Genomic DNA, 16,258 nt, shown 5'->3' on the forward strand with positions numbered 1-16,258 from the left:
AAGGAGGGGGATGCCCCGAGAGCGGTCCAGCAACTCCCCAGAAAACGTGATCGCGCGCGCGCACGCATCAGAAACGTACTTACGTTTCGCTGGTAGTACTCCAACTAACGTTGGCTAGCGATGGAGCTAATGTTATGCTTGTCGCGTACCGCTATTCTATATTTCACTGAGCCGCTGAGAATTATGGACGTTTCAATGGTTCCAGCTTTCAGAGACGTCTAAACTGGAGCAATCGGTTCTGAGAAATTTCGCGGAACTTTTTATATTTATCGTGAAGAACGTTTCAATGGCATCGTTCATCGGCTAAATCTACCTCGCCGGATAGATCCCTCACGGGATACCTGAGAAATTGATCAAGGACAGTTTTTATTGACGATATGAATTCTGAAATGAATCCCGGATACCAAGAATCCGCAGACTGGTCGTACGTTTTCACCGACACATCGCGCTCTTTGTGTTCGATAATAATTCAGGCTGTAGAATGGATCCCCGGACTTGAATTTCAAACGTTACAGCCGTAAGTTTCGGAGTGTCGCGTGATTAGATTGGAGGCTGATGTCATTTTTCTAAATGAAATGCAAACATTGCGACACAGGCCGCGACGTTATCTACGGCGAGCGAAATTTGTAAGAGCTGTAAATTATAACGGATCGAGCGAGACCTGTGTTCATCTTAGGGTGCTGCGTTCACTTTCGATGATTCGCGTTATCAGGGTCATGTTCCCCCAACTTGTACTATCTCACTAATAGCAGTAGTAGTCTGTTACAACACGTGAAAGGAGACTTCGGTGTCTCCGAAGCAACAAATTCAGGAAGTCCTGGTGAACTGAGAAAGATACTCGATAGAACTCTAACATCACTGAACATCATATTTGTCTCCTTAGAATAGTTCACACGAGAACTCCGCCTACAGTCTGTTCTACGAAACAAGAGATCCAACGTGCTAATAACCATCCCCTCGATCATGAACTCATAAGTTCCGTGTATGATAACTGGTACAACTGTCATTGCTACATCTAGCTTCCGAACATCATTGCTACCAGCAACAGCACAGGAACTTGGCTGACTCGTTAGAGTGACCGTAAGAAGCGGCTAGCCTCGGGTCCCCGCAGGGTCGTTTCACTTTCTTTCATTGATTCGTTCTTCTCGAACGATTATTCTCTTTTGTTGGCCCTCGATGGATCGAGCCCATCGCTAGCCACCGCCGCCGCCGCCGCCGCCGCTTCACGCATACACGACTTTCGCCCGTGAGACGTTGCGAGGGGAACCCGCGCGTCGAAAGGCGTTGGTAGTGGTGCTGCGACGCCAGGAGGGAGGGTTGATTGGTAGGGGCAAGAAAATACGGCGCGAGAAAGGGAGAAAAGGGGGACGGGTGAACGAAGAGAGAGCGAGAAAGAGGGGAAAAAACGACGTCCATTGAGAATTACGGTATTCGTCGAGTAGAGGAACGGACCCAGCCAGGTCTGGAGGGGCTCATTAGAAACTCGAAGCAACGGCGCGCGCGCGCGCGAGCGAGCGAGAGCGATCGCGCGCCTGCACACGCGAGTAATATTATTTCCTCGTGGAACGCAGGGGCTAAGACCGATCAAATGCCGGGTACCGTTCAGGAAAGGATCGAAGTCCGCTCCAATTTCATGTGCAACCAACGCTCCCGACCCGTTATAATCACCACCCGGAGAGAACTAGTTCTGATAGCGGAAGGAAAATGGAAAACTTACCCCCTACCGCTGCTTTTCCAGCTGTTACCAGCGACCTTTGCGGACGGCCGTACTCCGCGTGGAATTCCGACCTCGTGACATAAATTATTCCCGGGAACGAAATCCGCTGGTGCGAATCTTTGTGAGTTAGAAAAGTTATTTGGCTCTTGACTACCGAGAAATGATTGATTCTCGAATATTCGGATCGTGCGGTCTTTAGACTGAATTTTGGAGGAAAGTTTACTTAAGTGCGGATGATAATCTGACTAGTGATTCTATAGAAAAAGGAAAACCTTTGAAGCAACACTTCGTAATCACCTTACACGGTTACTACATAAATCATGCCGAATTCTTGGTAAAGGTTCTAGAACGAAGCTTCACACGCCACAGGATCGATAGATTTGATTGGTTGGCGGTAGATTTGAAACTGTCGTGCTTCCTTTTTTCTGTGCCTTCCAGGTACTGAAGGCGACCCTTCGTTTCTTTCGCCCGACCATCCCCTCTTCCCTAACCCGACGAAAGGAGTTTTAGAACTTAAAATCGTACCGATCGAACAGCATTCATTCATTTTTCTGATGCTCCATTTTCTGGTAATGAGATATATCCACTTTTAATCCGTCTTCCGCTGAAGTAAAGAGGCCTAGATCATTCTGTTCCCTCTACTTTCCAAGAAAAACGTTTTCCACCCTCGATATACGAACAATCTCTAACAGACGTATCGCCTGTTCACCTAAACGCATTTCATCTATCGATCTTTCCAATTCGAAATAACACGCGAAAGGGATGCGAACGCAAGTTCCGAACGTCCCGGCGAAAGAGAATCGCCGAGCGTCAAAACATGCGCACAAGGGCGTACACACGGATTTTCGGGCAGGAGAATTTGAATGGACGCGACACACTTACTGGCTAATCTCGCGGAGATCAGCCTTTCTCGTCTGGGCGGGCAATTTCGCGAGGAATTCTTCCGTCGTGACGGAAGAGAGCCCCTAAAGGAGGGTCTCGTTTCAGCGCGGTTACGTTTTCTGGCGTCGGATCACCGGGGATCCTGCGTACCAAATGTCCCACGTGACCCGTCGACCTTTGCGCGCGTAAACTCTCTGTTTGTCGATCGAACAGAGGACGATAAACAAACGCGGACCTAACACCGCGAACAGTTCGGAGCCACGCGACGTTTCTCATTCAACAAGCACACCGTTCGATGCTCTTTTCGATATTTCGTCTCAACGAACGATGTAACGGAGAAACCGCGACGAATACGGAAACAGGCTGGCTAATTAACTGGCGAAATCGATGGGAAATTCCAGTACATACCTTTTCGATGTGTGTACGAAGCTTATCCGAAAAAGCGAAGCCAGCACTCGCTTCAATCCACACAGTGTTAAGCACTATCGAAGCACACTGAATCCACCAAAATGCACACTCTGGGTTCCTGGGTTTCTCTGAGATTTCTTTGGCTTGTTACGAACTTAATAAACACACGCACACCCCGATAATCGAACGGTGAAACGCACGCGTTTCAACTTCCTCGGAGCCGTAGCGTGTCGCGCGAACCCTACCGAGATCTGCGCCAATGCGTTTGCGGCTTCGAACTCTGAGCGGTTCTTCGTCTTGATCCCCCCTCCCTCGGCCATATAGGGATTCCATCGCATTTTACCCCTTCCTCGAGGTTCAGCCGAGCTGGTCAACAATTGAGATCCCCTCGAAGCGGTCAGCATCATCTATGAACTTATGGCAGAACTTGCTCTTGTAATTGTCTTTTCGTATACGATTTTTTCATTGATTTCTTTTTCACTGGAATATTTAGTGTTTACTGAGAATTGTGGGTTGTAATATTATTGATTGATATTTAGTTCTTAAGGAATATCATGGGATAAATAGAGTTGAAAAGACTTGTGGGGTCATCTACGGTGAAACGCTCAAGCGGGTAGCTAGTTTGCTTCATGCGTTTTTCGACGTATGGTATCATAATATTTTTTTAATGGATATTTCTTTGAAAGGTTTAGTTTCTTTGTGGAATCAATGTTAGGACTAATTATGTACTGTGTACGTTTCGTTTTTAATTAATATTTGATACTTAATATGATAAGCCGTGAAAGGAATTGTATCTCCATCTGCTAAGGAAAGGGAGTACTAAACTTTGAAGTCAGTGAGTGATTTGAGCAGTTTGTTGTAGATGACGCAACATGTCAGTGGTTTATTTTTTTAATATATATTGAAAGAGCTAAATATCAATTAGAATTCGTATGATTAACAATGTTTAATATATAATAGCGACATGGAAAAATTACAAATGAATTTTATATATTTTAATGACAAATGTACCTACTGATATCACTGTCAATCTGTGTGTTGATAGTTGCCATTTTTCCCGACAGTCTTGATCATGTTCATAGTAGATATACATGAAACAAACATAACCTTTTATTAAAGAACTTATTTAAACAATCCATAAAATAAATGTAAATATACAATGGCTGAAATAGAAATATTTAATAATGTGATATCTGTAATTGATAGTAATACGAAGAAGCCGGAACAATTTTTGAGGTAAGTGTATATTCCTTGTATTATTTATATTAACCTAATAAAATTAATTAACGTCACAGCGTGCAAAATGAGGCAGCTCTAAACTTTAAAAATTCGACGAAACGTTTATATGATTTCTTAAAAGAGCAATCAGAAAGGAAAACGAATGCTTTGCCAGAGCTTGTAACAGAAGGTTTTGATGAAGAACAAATCTGGCAGCAACTTGAATTACAGAATGAAAGTGAACTTGTGCATTTAATATCTGGGGTTTCAAGGATTTTAGCTGGTGGTAAAAAATTAACGATACCAGTTACTACGGAGAAACCAACAATTATTGATAGTGCTAAAGAGGCTGTGGTAAATGAAAATGATGGAGACAAAGATGATGAAATAGAAAATCAATCTGAAGATGGCGGTTCAGAGGATGAAACAGTAACAAAAAGTAGTCTAAAAAAGCAAAAGAAAGACAGCAAAAATAAGAGAAAGAAGTCATCTATAGTAGATGACAAATTCTTTAAATTGCAAGAGTTAGATGAATACCTAACTAAGGAGGAGAGGAAAGAAGTACAAAATGAAAAAAGTGAACAAGACTCTGATGAGGAATCGGTAGATCTGTTTAATGATTTTTCTGATGATGATGATGAAGAGAATAAAAGTGGAGACGAGAAGCTACTAAAATATACAGACTTTTTTGATAGTCCACAAAGTGAAGATGAAGAATTTGATGATTCTATGCAAAAGAAAGATAATGATAATAAGGATATAGATGACAATTCACTATGTGATGATTCAGATAATGAAATGGACATTGACGAAGGAGATGATCATAAATCTTCTAAGAAAAAAGTTACTTTCAATCTTACAAATGATTCTGATGATACAGACAGTTTAGAAAATAAATCTGTCACCAGAAAGGAAGAAGCAGATATCAAATCTTCTCTTGAAACACGTCAAGATCGGTTATTAAAAAAAATTTCAGAATTAGAGGAAGAAGCACTTGCAAAGAAACCCTGGCAGCTGAAAGGTGAAGTAAGTGCTGCCAGTAGACCACAAAACTCTTTACTGGAAGAATTCGTAGAATTTGACATTATAACAAGGCCTGCTCCAGTTATTACTGAGCAGACCACATTAAAATTAGAAGACATTATTAAGCAAAGAATAAAGGATAAAGCTTGGGATGATGTTGAGAAAAAATTCAAACCAGTGGAAACCCCAATGGAATATAAAAAGAAGTTGATCTTGAATCAAGAAAAAAGCAAAGAAAGTCTATCTCAGATTTATGAAAATGAATATCTTAAACAAAAGGAAGCATTAAATCCGGATGCCGACGAGAAAGAGGAAGAGGAACCAAAGTTGCACACAGAAATTCGAGAAATGATGCATACCTTGTTCATAAAATTAGATGCTCTGTCTAACTTCCATTACACTCCACGACCAGTGAGATGATTATTAAAAAATGATTACCTTTCTCTTTTTGCTATTTTTTCTATATTTCTAATGACTTTTATGTACATTTTTTTAGATCGGACCTGAACTTAAGATCATTAGCAATATTCCAGCAATTAATATGGAAGAAGTAGCACCAGTAGGAGTTAGCGATGCTGCTTTATTGGCTCCCGAAGAAATTAAGGGTAAATAGTTTATTCGGAATATTTTCTTCTGAGTTTTTAAATATTCATCTGTATCACTCGTTCTTTCGTTTTGTAGCGAAACAACGAGGCGACCTAATTGGCAAGGGAGAAAGAACAAAGACGGATATGAAGCGAGAAAGAAGACATAAGAAGATGAGGCAACGAGCTCGACGAGAAGCTATGGAGAAGAAAGAAAAACTGAACGCGTTGAAACCGGGAATAGACAAGAGATTTAAAAAGAACAACGCCGCGGAATTGACGAAGAAGCTGACCAAAAATCGTAATATTATTAAGATGGACGAAACGGGACAAAAGGTTCCAAAGTCGTCTACTGCGTTCTTCAATCAACTGCAGGACCAAGTGACGAGTCACATCAAGTCCAAGACCGGTGCGCGCTCTCGGAAGAACCAGAAAGATACATTATCTGCAGTAAAACTAAAATTATAATTTTTGTATAAAGTTTTTTAAATACAAGAGATCATGTTGTACAGTAATCATCATATTAGACCTTAAAATCGATTTCCATGAAATATTAACTTTAGTGGAACAATAAAATGCAAAGGGTTGAATAATTATGCAAACTTTCCAACACGAATGTGGACTTTATATTATCAATTGTTCCGTGATTCATACAACTTTTATATTTATGTAATATAATAAGCGCACTGGAGGAATCTATAAATAATAGTTTCAATTGATACGAGCGCATATTATTATTCCATTTTAAATAATTGCATTGTAATATAAATTTCAGGTAACTATCATCTTTTGCACAAAATTAAGTTCCGAGCTAATGTTATTTTCATAAAGGACGCAGTAAAGGAGCATGATTGCAAATGATCAAGGATAAAGGACCTTAAAATGATTTACAGATGCTATTTGCAATTTAATCAATCATTTGCGTATACATATTGATGCGTTCATCAATATGTTAATTATTGTCCGAGCAATAGTATTGAAACTACTTTTGACATAGGATAATTAAAACGAATTATACGCGTATTGAATATTTTTATATATTAGTGAAAAATGTTCCCAATTCATCATGATATGCTGCAATTTTTTCTTTCAATCTTGCTTATCAGAATTCTCTAGACATGTACAAATGCACTAAATCACACGTGGTTACTTATAAATGCAATTATTCGTATGTGTAACATTATCTATATTTTTCTTTAGGAATATCTAAAAATGGTGTCTTGCACAGAGAAGCAAAAGTGGATTACATAATATTTTTTTGTACATCATTGAGTTCAAACAATCTTTCCTTTTTTTTTTATCCATTGAGTGTAGATTCTTATGATTGCACTGTTTATAATTACAAAGATCTAAATTAAAATAATTAAGCTAACCTTAAAAATCTAACGATAAGCTGGTATTAAAATTACCGTGATTTGTATAGATTTGATTGAGAAGTTTTAAAAATACTTTTTTTCACCCTTAACTTTTAGGATGCACCTCATTAATTTTTGCATTTCTGTCGAAGTGCTCTCGTTTCTTTCGTTTTTAAATAAAATTGGGAATATTACTCCCTATTACTTATTAATAAGCACAGATGCGATGTTAAAATCCTATAACAATGTAAAGGTGATAGCAATCGTACACGATACACGCAGTCTAATACAATGTTCGCCTGAAATCTTAATGAAGCATCACTTTCTGAATAATTACATCTCACACGCATTTTCTGTTTCATTCAAAAATTTACACATACTTACATTCATCAACAACAGCTCCATGAAACTCTAGGCCTCTTCATTTCATCGTTTTTAGGTACAATTTAAATATAACTTACCTATGAAATTGCGTTTATTTTTTTTTAAAATCAGAAAAAGGAGAATTCACACTGTAATCCCTAATTTACAATATCTTTCCCGCATATGTTCTTCTTATACTCGAAAATCAGATCAACAATAGGAAGTAACAAAAAAAAAGAATGATTCTATAATAATTCGTTTAACATGATCCTTAACCTCAAAATAAACGAATATACTTAAAATTTAAGTCATAGCTCCCATTTTGAACAATCCTCGTGTAATAATTATCATATCAAACCCTAGAAATCGTGTATTTTAAAAAGTTTCCTAAGCCTCATCCACTGATTCATCTGTGCATATTATAAGTGACCATTTGTTTTTTTTTTCTTTTCGAACGATAAATTTAATGGCACTTTCACGAAATGATGTTCATGAATTTTTCGACAAATTGTCTCAACATCTCATACGATCTTCAAAATCGTACTAGCAAACGTGATGGTTCGAAACTTCTCAGAAAAGAATTGCTAATGAATGGATGAAGTTAGGCCATCCTAACCCCAACACCAAATCAGATGAAGTTTATATGTGAGGTGCTAATTGCGAGCTTTCAATTAATTGCTGAAGTAAAAGTGCTGATTATGATGCTCGGTGTGATCTCGAGACAATGATTTAAACCTTAAAGCTCCTTTAAGGTAGACATTCTTCAATACTATTTCCTTGTCGCTACTCGAAGTTAGTATTAAACATATTTAACTCCTCGAAACCAGATGCTCCGCCTTGATCCTGTAGCATCTGTAACATATCCGAGAGTTCTTGGGGTTGCGTACCAGGTCCACCCTGAGCAGGATGGGGTGGTTGTGCTTGTCCAGTCACTTGAGGATTTGATTGTCCGCCATCTGGTTGAGGTGCTTGGTGTTGTTGACTCTGCCACCCCCACATACCTGAAGAATCAGACGTATCCTCATAATCCTACTTTCAGGAATGATACAAACAAAGAAATATATAAAATGAAGGCTACATTTACCCGGATTATTAGGCACTGTGGTTACTGCATGATACTGCGTTGCCGGTGTTCTAGCACCGCCACTTAATTGAGTATAAGTTGGTCCGCTTGGTGACCTAGATGGACTTAATTGACTGTACTGATATCCTTCTGTTACTGGCTGCTACACAGTAAAAATCATAGCAATTAATAACTGAAGTTAAGAATGCTAAGTAGAAATCAGCCCAATGGTATTTACCTGTCTTCCAATAGCCCATGCTTGTTGCACCGGAGTTGGCGATGTATTAGCTGGCTTTTGGATTCTACTTAAAACCGAAGAAGATGCACTCTGTTGTCCAGGTGAACCATAAGCTATTGGTGACTGTGTGGTTTCATATCCCTGATAAACGTTTTGTGTACTGGACGGCCTCGGTTGTTGAGGACCTAACAAACATCGCGACGTAAATAAACATCATGCGATGGAAACATTACGTATTACTCTTACGAAAGTAATAATTTACCAGCTGTAGCTACAGTTGCTGGATGCTGCATCATATGATGCCCCGAATACAATGAATCCCTAGCAGGATGTCTCTGAAGAGAATAATCTAAGCCAGGTTGACCATAGGCAGGTACAGCTTCGGTTTCGGTCTGGCCCTCGCTGCCAGGATGAAACGATCTTAAAGAATTAGCGAGTACATTTATTACAATCACTGTGTATCGCAGAAAATGTTATAATAAAAGAAATATCGCCGGTGCGAGGGAACTTACTTTGCATGCGTATTTGTGCAGACAATGTATTCAACATCGTCATTGAACGGGTTTAAAAATGCAAATGCAGACGTCCTTAACCAGACCCAGTCGCGATTTTTGGCTCGAAATCTGTACATCACAGACACCACTTGTCCTTTCAGCTTCAGCACTGTAAAGACAAGCATTCATTAAGGACAATGAAACGTGCAGACAATTGATCCTTGCGCACTTCACGGTACTAAACCTTGCTCAAAGCTTTCCCTCATATGCGTTAAGTCCTCTGGGTGAAAGAATTCGTAGCACGGGTGACCCAAGAGTTCTGAGGGTGTGTAGCCTAGAATTCCACCAACTCTTTGGTCCACAAAGGTAAATTTACCTTCTGCTGAATGACGCGATATAAATTCTGCAAAGTTCGATAATTGCCCGAATGATTTACCGGATCGAATACACTCGGTATCAGAAATTATTCCAACGGCTCTCAGCGTTTACTTACCATTATTGCTATTGGAACCTGCTAAATCGCTACTATTTGGTGTGCTAGTGACCTGTAGTCGTCCAATGGCGACCAAGCAGCAATTGCTGTTGGTGTTTTCATCTGCAACTACACCGTCAGCTCTAGCTTGAACACTACCAGGTCCCCTGTCACCTATACCCACACATGGTACACACGGGGAAACAAAATCACCTACAGCGTAAAATTATGAATCAGTCTACGACTTCTCATAATCATTCACTGGTTGTGACTTCTATACTGTTGCATGCTGTAGTGTCGTGCTAAGTGTGTTTGAGTGTGTATTTACAATTTCTTATGCTACAGTGTATGTGATTTTATACATCTAATCGTGGCATTTCAAAAAAAATTCACACTACAAGTATCTCTAGTAACAACGAACAACCGAAAACCGAGATCGGAAAGCAAAAAAGAAAAAAAATCAGAAGAGCTACGATCGAATGGGATTTGAATGTCGGGACACGGAAACGCACGAAAATCACCGGGATTCCGCCATTAAGCCGGCTCCCCCTTATTATGCATCGGGGGCCACGATAGAGCATACGAATTCCGCATCAGCCCGTCCCCGGCATAGTTATCGGTATTCCGGCCCGTCTGTCGGCTGTTAGGTCAAGACGATTCCATTCATTCTTATAAACCGATCCGTACGCTATACGCCCGTAGTCTGTCCGCCTCTAAGCCACTCTAGCCACTCTTAATTTATAGTACAAACGTCGCTATCCCCGTATTTCTACGAAGCCGGTCGGTTCGTTCATATTCAAACCTGCGCGTCGTCTCCCTCGCTTTAAAATAGAAAGTTGGCGCTACGTCGCGGCCGACCGTTATGCCGACGATTAACGACGAAACATTCGAACCCGTACCAAACTCACCGGTGGGGGGCCAGTTTTTGATGTATCCTGTACAATGGACTACGGCGTAATTCTGGCCGTCCCTGCTCGGCCCGAGCGAGTTTCTCTGCTTCATACGGTGGAAACCGTGAGCAGCCGCCATGTCGCCGGTCGTCTGGAGGTTCCCGACCTTCATGCGACATATGAAGCCTCTTCTCGAACCCATGCACATCCTCATGGATGCTGCAACACGTATGCGTTCGTCGTATTCAATATTCTGGTTACACAATGTAAGCCAACTGGGAACGAAAAATCACATTATAGAAACCGGAGACTTTCGATCTAGCCTCGAACGATTCGACTGTAAAAACTTTGCTAATAAGTATTGCGACTTTCTTTAACACGTTGAATGCCATGGCGGTCACCGGTGACCTCCAAGCAAATCGAACTACTATAATTCACTCGATTAAACGATGATTATTCGCAAACATTTCTATATTGTAAATAATGCTACCCACTGCGGTGACATTCAGTTTGACGAACGTGCAATGGTAATAATCTAATTCAATCAAACGATTTAATATTGTATTTTTTCGTGCGGCGTTCAACGTGTTAAATTCTTGTAGTTTAGTATCGCGGAACCTTGCGGAAACATTTATGGATGGAATGCTACTGTGGTTTCATTGGTAAATATATACAAAATTCTCTAAGTTATGTTTCCTAGGGTCTAACTATTGGAAGGACTTTAAGTTTGTTACAGGAAGCAAAGGTGTCCACTCACATTGGCCTTCTTTCTTCACGGTTCCAGTCTTCAGGTCCAGCACCCTGCCTCCGTGTTGCGGCTCTTCCGCGCTTAACTGTTCTCTCACCTTTTCGGTGTCGTCTGGATGGACCTGTGTATAGAGACTGGTGCCGTACCAATCACTCTGCGTGTAGTTCAAGACAGGCGCGACCGAATCGGAGACGTAAATGATTCTCCCCGTGTCGCAGCTGACCACGAACAGGAATCCATCCGCGGCCTCTAGGATCAAGTGCTTTAGCTCCTGATCAGTGAGAAAAGACGGCTTGTACGCGTTATCCGTGGTCGCGTTCCCGGTACCTGAAGCAAAAGTTCCCCTCGATCAATGGACGACGCTCATTTCCATCGAGGATCGGATTGGATTCTAAGTTACCGTACGCTTACTCGCGGGACAAACCCTAAACATCGATTTTCCATCGAAGAAGGTCACGTTTTTCCTTAACGAAGGTGTATTTTCTATCACGTTTGATGTAAATGGCGGCTATTGATCGGAACAATACGTCGGACAGGGAGTGCACGTGTATCAGGTAACGCTTTCCAGGCGAAACAAATGCTTGCTGGGAGGAACGGTTAAGTACCCTTGTACGTGAAGATCGAAGACGCTTTTGGGGCGGAATCTAATCGTTCCTTTGTTAAACATCTCCACCTACGGAGAGCTATCGATCCACCCAGACTTTACATCCCCTAAAATCTCGTACCGCAGACTACGGGACACTGCACCTTATATTTCTCTGGCACAATTGAAACTGTCGGTTTCCAATTTTTAATATCCTCTCAAAAATCTAGTTCCGAACATATTCTTCTCCCATTGAGCCTAGTTTGACGAAGCTCGAGCGAAGAATTTATTCGATGACCATAAACCGATCGTCCGAAGAGACATCGAGGATCATCGTCTAAGACTCACATCAGGCAGAATAGACGGCCGCAGTCGAAGGCGCACCGATATCTCGTGATCTCGTGGAAGTGAAGCCATCGGGGTACTATGATTTACGTCGCTACTAAATGTAATAGTGTATATAGATCCAGATCAAGAGAGTGCTAAGATCGCCGGCGGGCCGGCACGTTGGATGATCGTCCGTCTCCGCTCGTGGAAGGAAACCCGACCGAATCGCGCGGCATTAATGTCCATCGAAGACGTTCTCCACGTGGAAGGTAATGGTAACGAAGGTCACCCGGGGTCTTCCATAGATCTTGTTTGGAAGTCGTTAAAGTACCTCTTCCCGGAATTTCTCCGTATATCGGGGTAAAGATCGCATCGCGGCCCTCTCTCTCTACCTCCCTCCTTTTCTCTCTCTTTCTCTCTCTCTCTATCTCTCTCCCTCTCTTCCTTTCTTTCTCTGTCTCGTTCCCTGCCGCCTCGCGGGATCCTGTCCGCTTTGCAATTCCGATCTTGCACCTCGATAGTTACCTGCGCTGCCGAGCTGCACCGTCCTCATTTTTGGTACCGTGGTTTGGTACCGAATTTCTCTCTCCTTCTATCCCATCAACTTTCAATACGGTTCTCGTATCGGGTACTAAATAATTCTCCGATCGATCCTCGCGAATGGTAACAAGTAATAACCTACGCTGACACTTTCCTCGTCTATCGGTTACAGGATTTTTCCGTCGAGCGCCGCAAGTGCCAAGTCACTGAATCATGGAATTCCGAGGATTGAAACGTCCCAGCCGGAAGAAACAACGTGTTTATCGAATATTTAGCGACGAGGAAGCTTCGCATAGCGTCCCTAAAGGTTTCAAGCTGAAATCCTCAGGTTCAAAGCCGAAAGTACGAGTGCATAGACGAAAGAAGCGTCGGGACGGTGGGCGAGGGGTTGGTGCGTGCACGCGGGGACGAACGTCGACGTATCCCGGAGGCGATAGCCTCTCCTCTCCGGTCAGGTAAGAGAGAGGCTCCTCCGGTTCGAGCAATTTGTATTCAGCGGCCCTCTTGTCGGGAAAGAGGAGAAGTGGCTATAAACAATGCGACGCACCACCAATACTTAGCTGGAATCACGGCACGCACACCGATCCAGAAACGGGGGGAGAGGGGGAGGGAACCCGGCATGATGCGTGTGTGCACGCAGGCCGGGGCTAAAGGGACAGCCGACCGGGCAACTCCACCCATTCTTACACCGGAAGCATATAATCGCGCTTTCTGCATTCGATATGACCAACGCGCGGACGAAACCTTCGGTGAATTACGACCGTTCCGGTGCAGCCCGGCCGGCCGGATGGATTCACCTACGGAGACTGACAAGAAGCGGATGAACCACGGGACAATGCTTGACATCCCCCTTTCGGTGCCGCGAGCGCCGACCAAACCGCGTGAGTATCTGGGATAATTTTCGGAGGATTGATCTTCGTTGGTAATTGTTATCTTCTTTCAGGTACGCGGAGAGATATTTGCAAGATTGTTGTTACACGAGGACCGTTATCGATTAACCCTTAGCACTCCAGGTTTTGTAATCTATCAGCAACTGCAACTAATTTTTAATATTCCTAGCGAAAATGAGAAATGCAACATTTATTCGATCTTTTATTTTCCTTTTCAGTGTAAAATTTGGATGTGTGGAAAATCGAAGAATTTTAGGGTAGTTTCTTTAAGATTCATTAAAATATTTAATATTAACTGGTGCAATATTGGAGCCTACAGAGTTCAAAGGGTTAATACAATTTTGATTGAAGGTTGATGACTCTTTCAATCTTTAGAGTGCCAGTTACCTGTTCTTTCTCACGATTCTGGTTAATTATGATTTTATGCTTTAGATTGAGTATTGAGTAACTGTGAGAGGGAACGGATATTCTGTTATATGTAATGAGAAAGTCTTCGGGATTTCGGTATTACATTGTGTTATGCTTCTGAAATTGATGTCAGTACATTCGAGCGGGACTCCAGTCGCAACTGGTCAATGTCCTCTCGGTTGCGTCTACCCGAGCGCTCCCTCGGCTCCCGACTGGTCAGGGTAGCTAATCAAAGTTTCAAATTTGCATCCATATTATCGAACGTAAGGAAAATACGATTTTAGCTGCGCCATAGGTGTCCGATAAGGCACAAAGTAGCCAACCGAGGGACGTGACGATTAAGTCCTCGAGTTGTTTAAGTTATCCGGCACGGGCAGCGGAATAACTTCGGCAATGCGATCTTCGAGTTTTGACTCGCAGCGATTGAATTACGCTCCGGCGAGCTAGCTCGATCCCGCGCGACTATCGATGTCGAACTTCGAGAATATCGTTTCTGCTGATCGCCGATTCGACTAATTCTCATGCTTCGAAATGAAATGTTCGAGCTGAGGGGCTATTATGCTCGATGTACTTTAAATTGGGACTATTGGGAAACGTTTGATTCAACTGAGTTTGTAATAGAAATCTTGCGAACGAATGTCGATATTTCGGCGACAGTTTTCATGTTTATACCGCTAAGTCGACAAATGATTCAATTTCTCAAACGGCAAGAGATCAGTGCGTAGTTTCCTCTTTTCAATTATTTAAGATATATAGTTCAGCCTCATCTGCTGATGGTTTTGTATATTTAAAAAAATCTTCGTCCGCAAAGGGGTTCAGCATCGAATTCTATTGAACCTCGATTAGTTTCAAAATTTGACGATACACAGAATTTCACAGTGTACCAATAACTCAATAGAAGGATAATGCAAGGGTAGCAAAAGGTACTCACCCCTGAGGTTCTTCATGTGGGCGACCGCCATCCTGAGTATAGTCAATTTGTCCGGTTTCCGCGCCAGCGCTGAACACGTCGGCACCATGTCCGATAGTTCGGTGATGTAGGCGGTCATCTTGTTCCGCCGCCGCCGCTCGATTTCACAATGATTCTCCCTGCAGTAAGTCGCAAGACAAAACCAAGGTAATTGCATAGTTCGAGGAATGGCTTCCCGTCTGACGGCGGGAGGATCGTAAACGACGGGGGCGGAGGGGGAGGGTGGTCGATTACACGCGAACCGGGGAAACGCTGGATTCTTGATCCTTCCGGAGGAATTGCGTCCTGAAAAATCCTCTAAAATCCTTACCGAACGTTTCTCTTCAATCCCCTTCAATCCACTGCATTCGATACCAACGAAAAATAACGAAATCTCTCGCGATCCAAGATGTATTCAAAAGTGTAGTTCGTTTTAACCCTTTGCACTCCGAACAATTTTTAATACAACCTTTCAGCAACTCCGAAACAGTTTTAATATGAGCTAATATGACCCTGCTTTGTCATTAAAAAAACGCGTATACATTTTAAAGTTATGTTTGACTAAAACTGAAGTTATAAACTTATCTTACAATGTCGCCACAGTGGCAACAGAGCGCAACGGGTTAAAAGTCTATTTTCCATTGTAATTCTATTTTTATAATTATCTTCCTAAAAATTTGAACCTGCATACAATTCCACGTTATGCCAATCGGTATTAATCACGATTCACGTTGAAAGTAAAATGTTCATTCGACACCGATGAAAATCATGGAAATCGATTTGAATAGGTTCGAAGGAAGATCAGGGGCTATCAAGGAATTTTGTTGTTGAGAATTTTCCAGATGAGAACCGAGGCCAAACGAAAGCGGAAATGTCGATGTCCGTTCGAAGGAATCCGGGGGCGGGCGCGAAGGAATTTCCGATCGAGCGACCGTCATTGATAAGAGTGTTCGTGATCGATGCCGCCAATAAATTCTGAAACGATGCTCCGTCGGGGAAGGATATCGGGTGAGACCACAATTTCAGTAGGGGGAGGGGGCCTCCCTGTTATTACGCTACCAGAGGGTAACCGCCAGCGAGTAACGGCCCACGTCTCTTTCGCTGCG

The 16,258-nt window shown here is 42.2% G+C and overlaps 3 protein-coding genes across 10 annotated transcripts in view; 1 reads left to right on the top strand and 2 right to left on the bottom strand.

The window, feature by feature from the left end:
- kst (spectrin beta chain, non-erythrocytic 5 kst) overlaps window positions 1-3,306 on the bottom strand; it is a 57,536-nt gene extending 54,230 nt beyond the window's left edge. Inside the window, exon 1 of the mRNA XM_031989832.2 lies at window positions 3,008-3,306. The gene's annotated coding sequence lies outside the window, so the exon portion shown is untranslated. The remainder of the gene's footprint in view (window positions 1-3,007) is intronic.
- Window positions 3,307-3,938: 632 nt separating this feature from the next.
- tgo (Aryl hydrocarbon receptor nuclear translocator homolog tgo) overlaps window positions 3,939-16,258 on the bottom strand; it is a 37,825-nt gene continuing 25,505 nt past the window's right edge. For 2 of the 8 annotated variants that reach the window (XM_031989927.2, XM_076364372.1), the window contains 10 exons: window positions 15,135-15,292; window positions 11,465-11,782; window positions 10,726-10,926; window positions 9,839-10,030; window positions 9,590-9,748; window positions 9,364-9,514; window positions 9,114-9,271; window positions 8,852-9,036; window positions 8,635-8,776; window positions 3,939-8,551 (listed from right to left, as the gene is read on the bottom strand). In XM_031989927.2, the coding sequence (XP_031845787.1) occupies window positions 8,334-8,551; window positions 8,635-8,776; window positions 8,852-9,036; window positions 9,114-9,271; window positions 9,364-9,514; window positions 9,590-9,748; window positions 9,839-10,030; window positions 10,726-10,926; window positions 11,465-11,782; window positions 15,135-15,292 (1,882 nt within the window). In that variant the 3' untranslated portion in view covers window positions 3,939-8,333. Of the gene's footprint in view, window positions 8,552-8,634; window positions 8,777-8,851; window positions 9,037-9,113; window positions 9,272-9,363; window positions 9,515-9,589; window positions 9,749-9,838; window positions 10,031-10,725; window positions 10,927-11,464; window positions 11,783-15,134; window positions 15,296-16,258 lie in introns of all 8 variants that reach the window. The other 6 variants (XM_031989923.2, XM_076364370.1, XM_076364401.1 and 3 more) reach the window with 5 other exon arrangements.
- Window positions 4,093-6,449, top strand: LOC116432671 (U3 small nucleolar ribonucleoprotein MPP10). Its single transcript, XM_031989864.2, has 4 exons — window positions 4,093-4,243; window positions 4,303-5,659; window positions 5,745-5,853; window positions 5,930-6,449. Exons 1-4 carry the CDS (start codon window positions 4,167-4,169, stop codon window positions 6,298-6,300), a joined length of 1,914 nt encoding a protein of 637 aa, XP_031845724.1. The 5' UTR covers window positions 4,093-4,166; the 3' UTR covers window positions 6,301-6,449.

This window comes from Nomia melanderi, chromosome 1 (assembly GCF_051020985.1).
Source record: "Nomia melanderi isolate GNS246 chromosome 1, iyNomMela1, whole genome shotgun sequence".
In the NCBI taxonomy this organism is placed as follows: domain Eukaryota; kingdom Metazoa; phylum Arthropoda; class Insecta; order Hymenoptera; family Halictidae; genus Nomia; species Nomia melanderi.

What these genes read in the sequence shown, in the direction of transcription:
- LOC116432671 (XM_031989864.2), top strand. Translation starts at nt 4,167, where the DNA reads ATGGCTGAAATAGAAATATTTAATAATGTGATATCTGTAATTGATAGT. An exon ending in AAGCCGGAACAATTTTTGAG is followed by an intron (nt 4,244 to 4,302) that starts GTAAGTGTATAT and finishes TTAACGTCACAG; the next exon opens with CGTGCAAAATGAGGCAGCTC. An exon ending in GGCTCCCGAAGAAATTAAGG is followed by an intron (nt 5,854 to 5,929) that starts GTAAATAGTTTA and finishes TTCGTTTTGTAG; the next exon opens with CGAAACAACGAGGCGACCTA.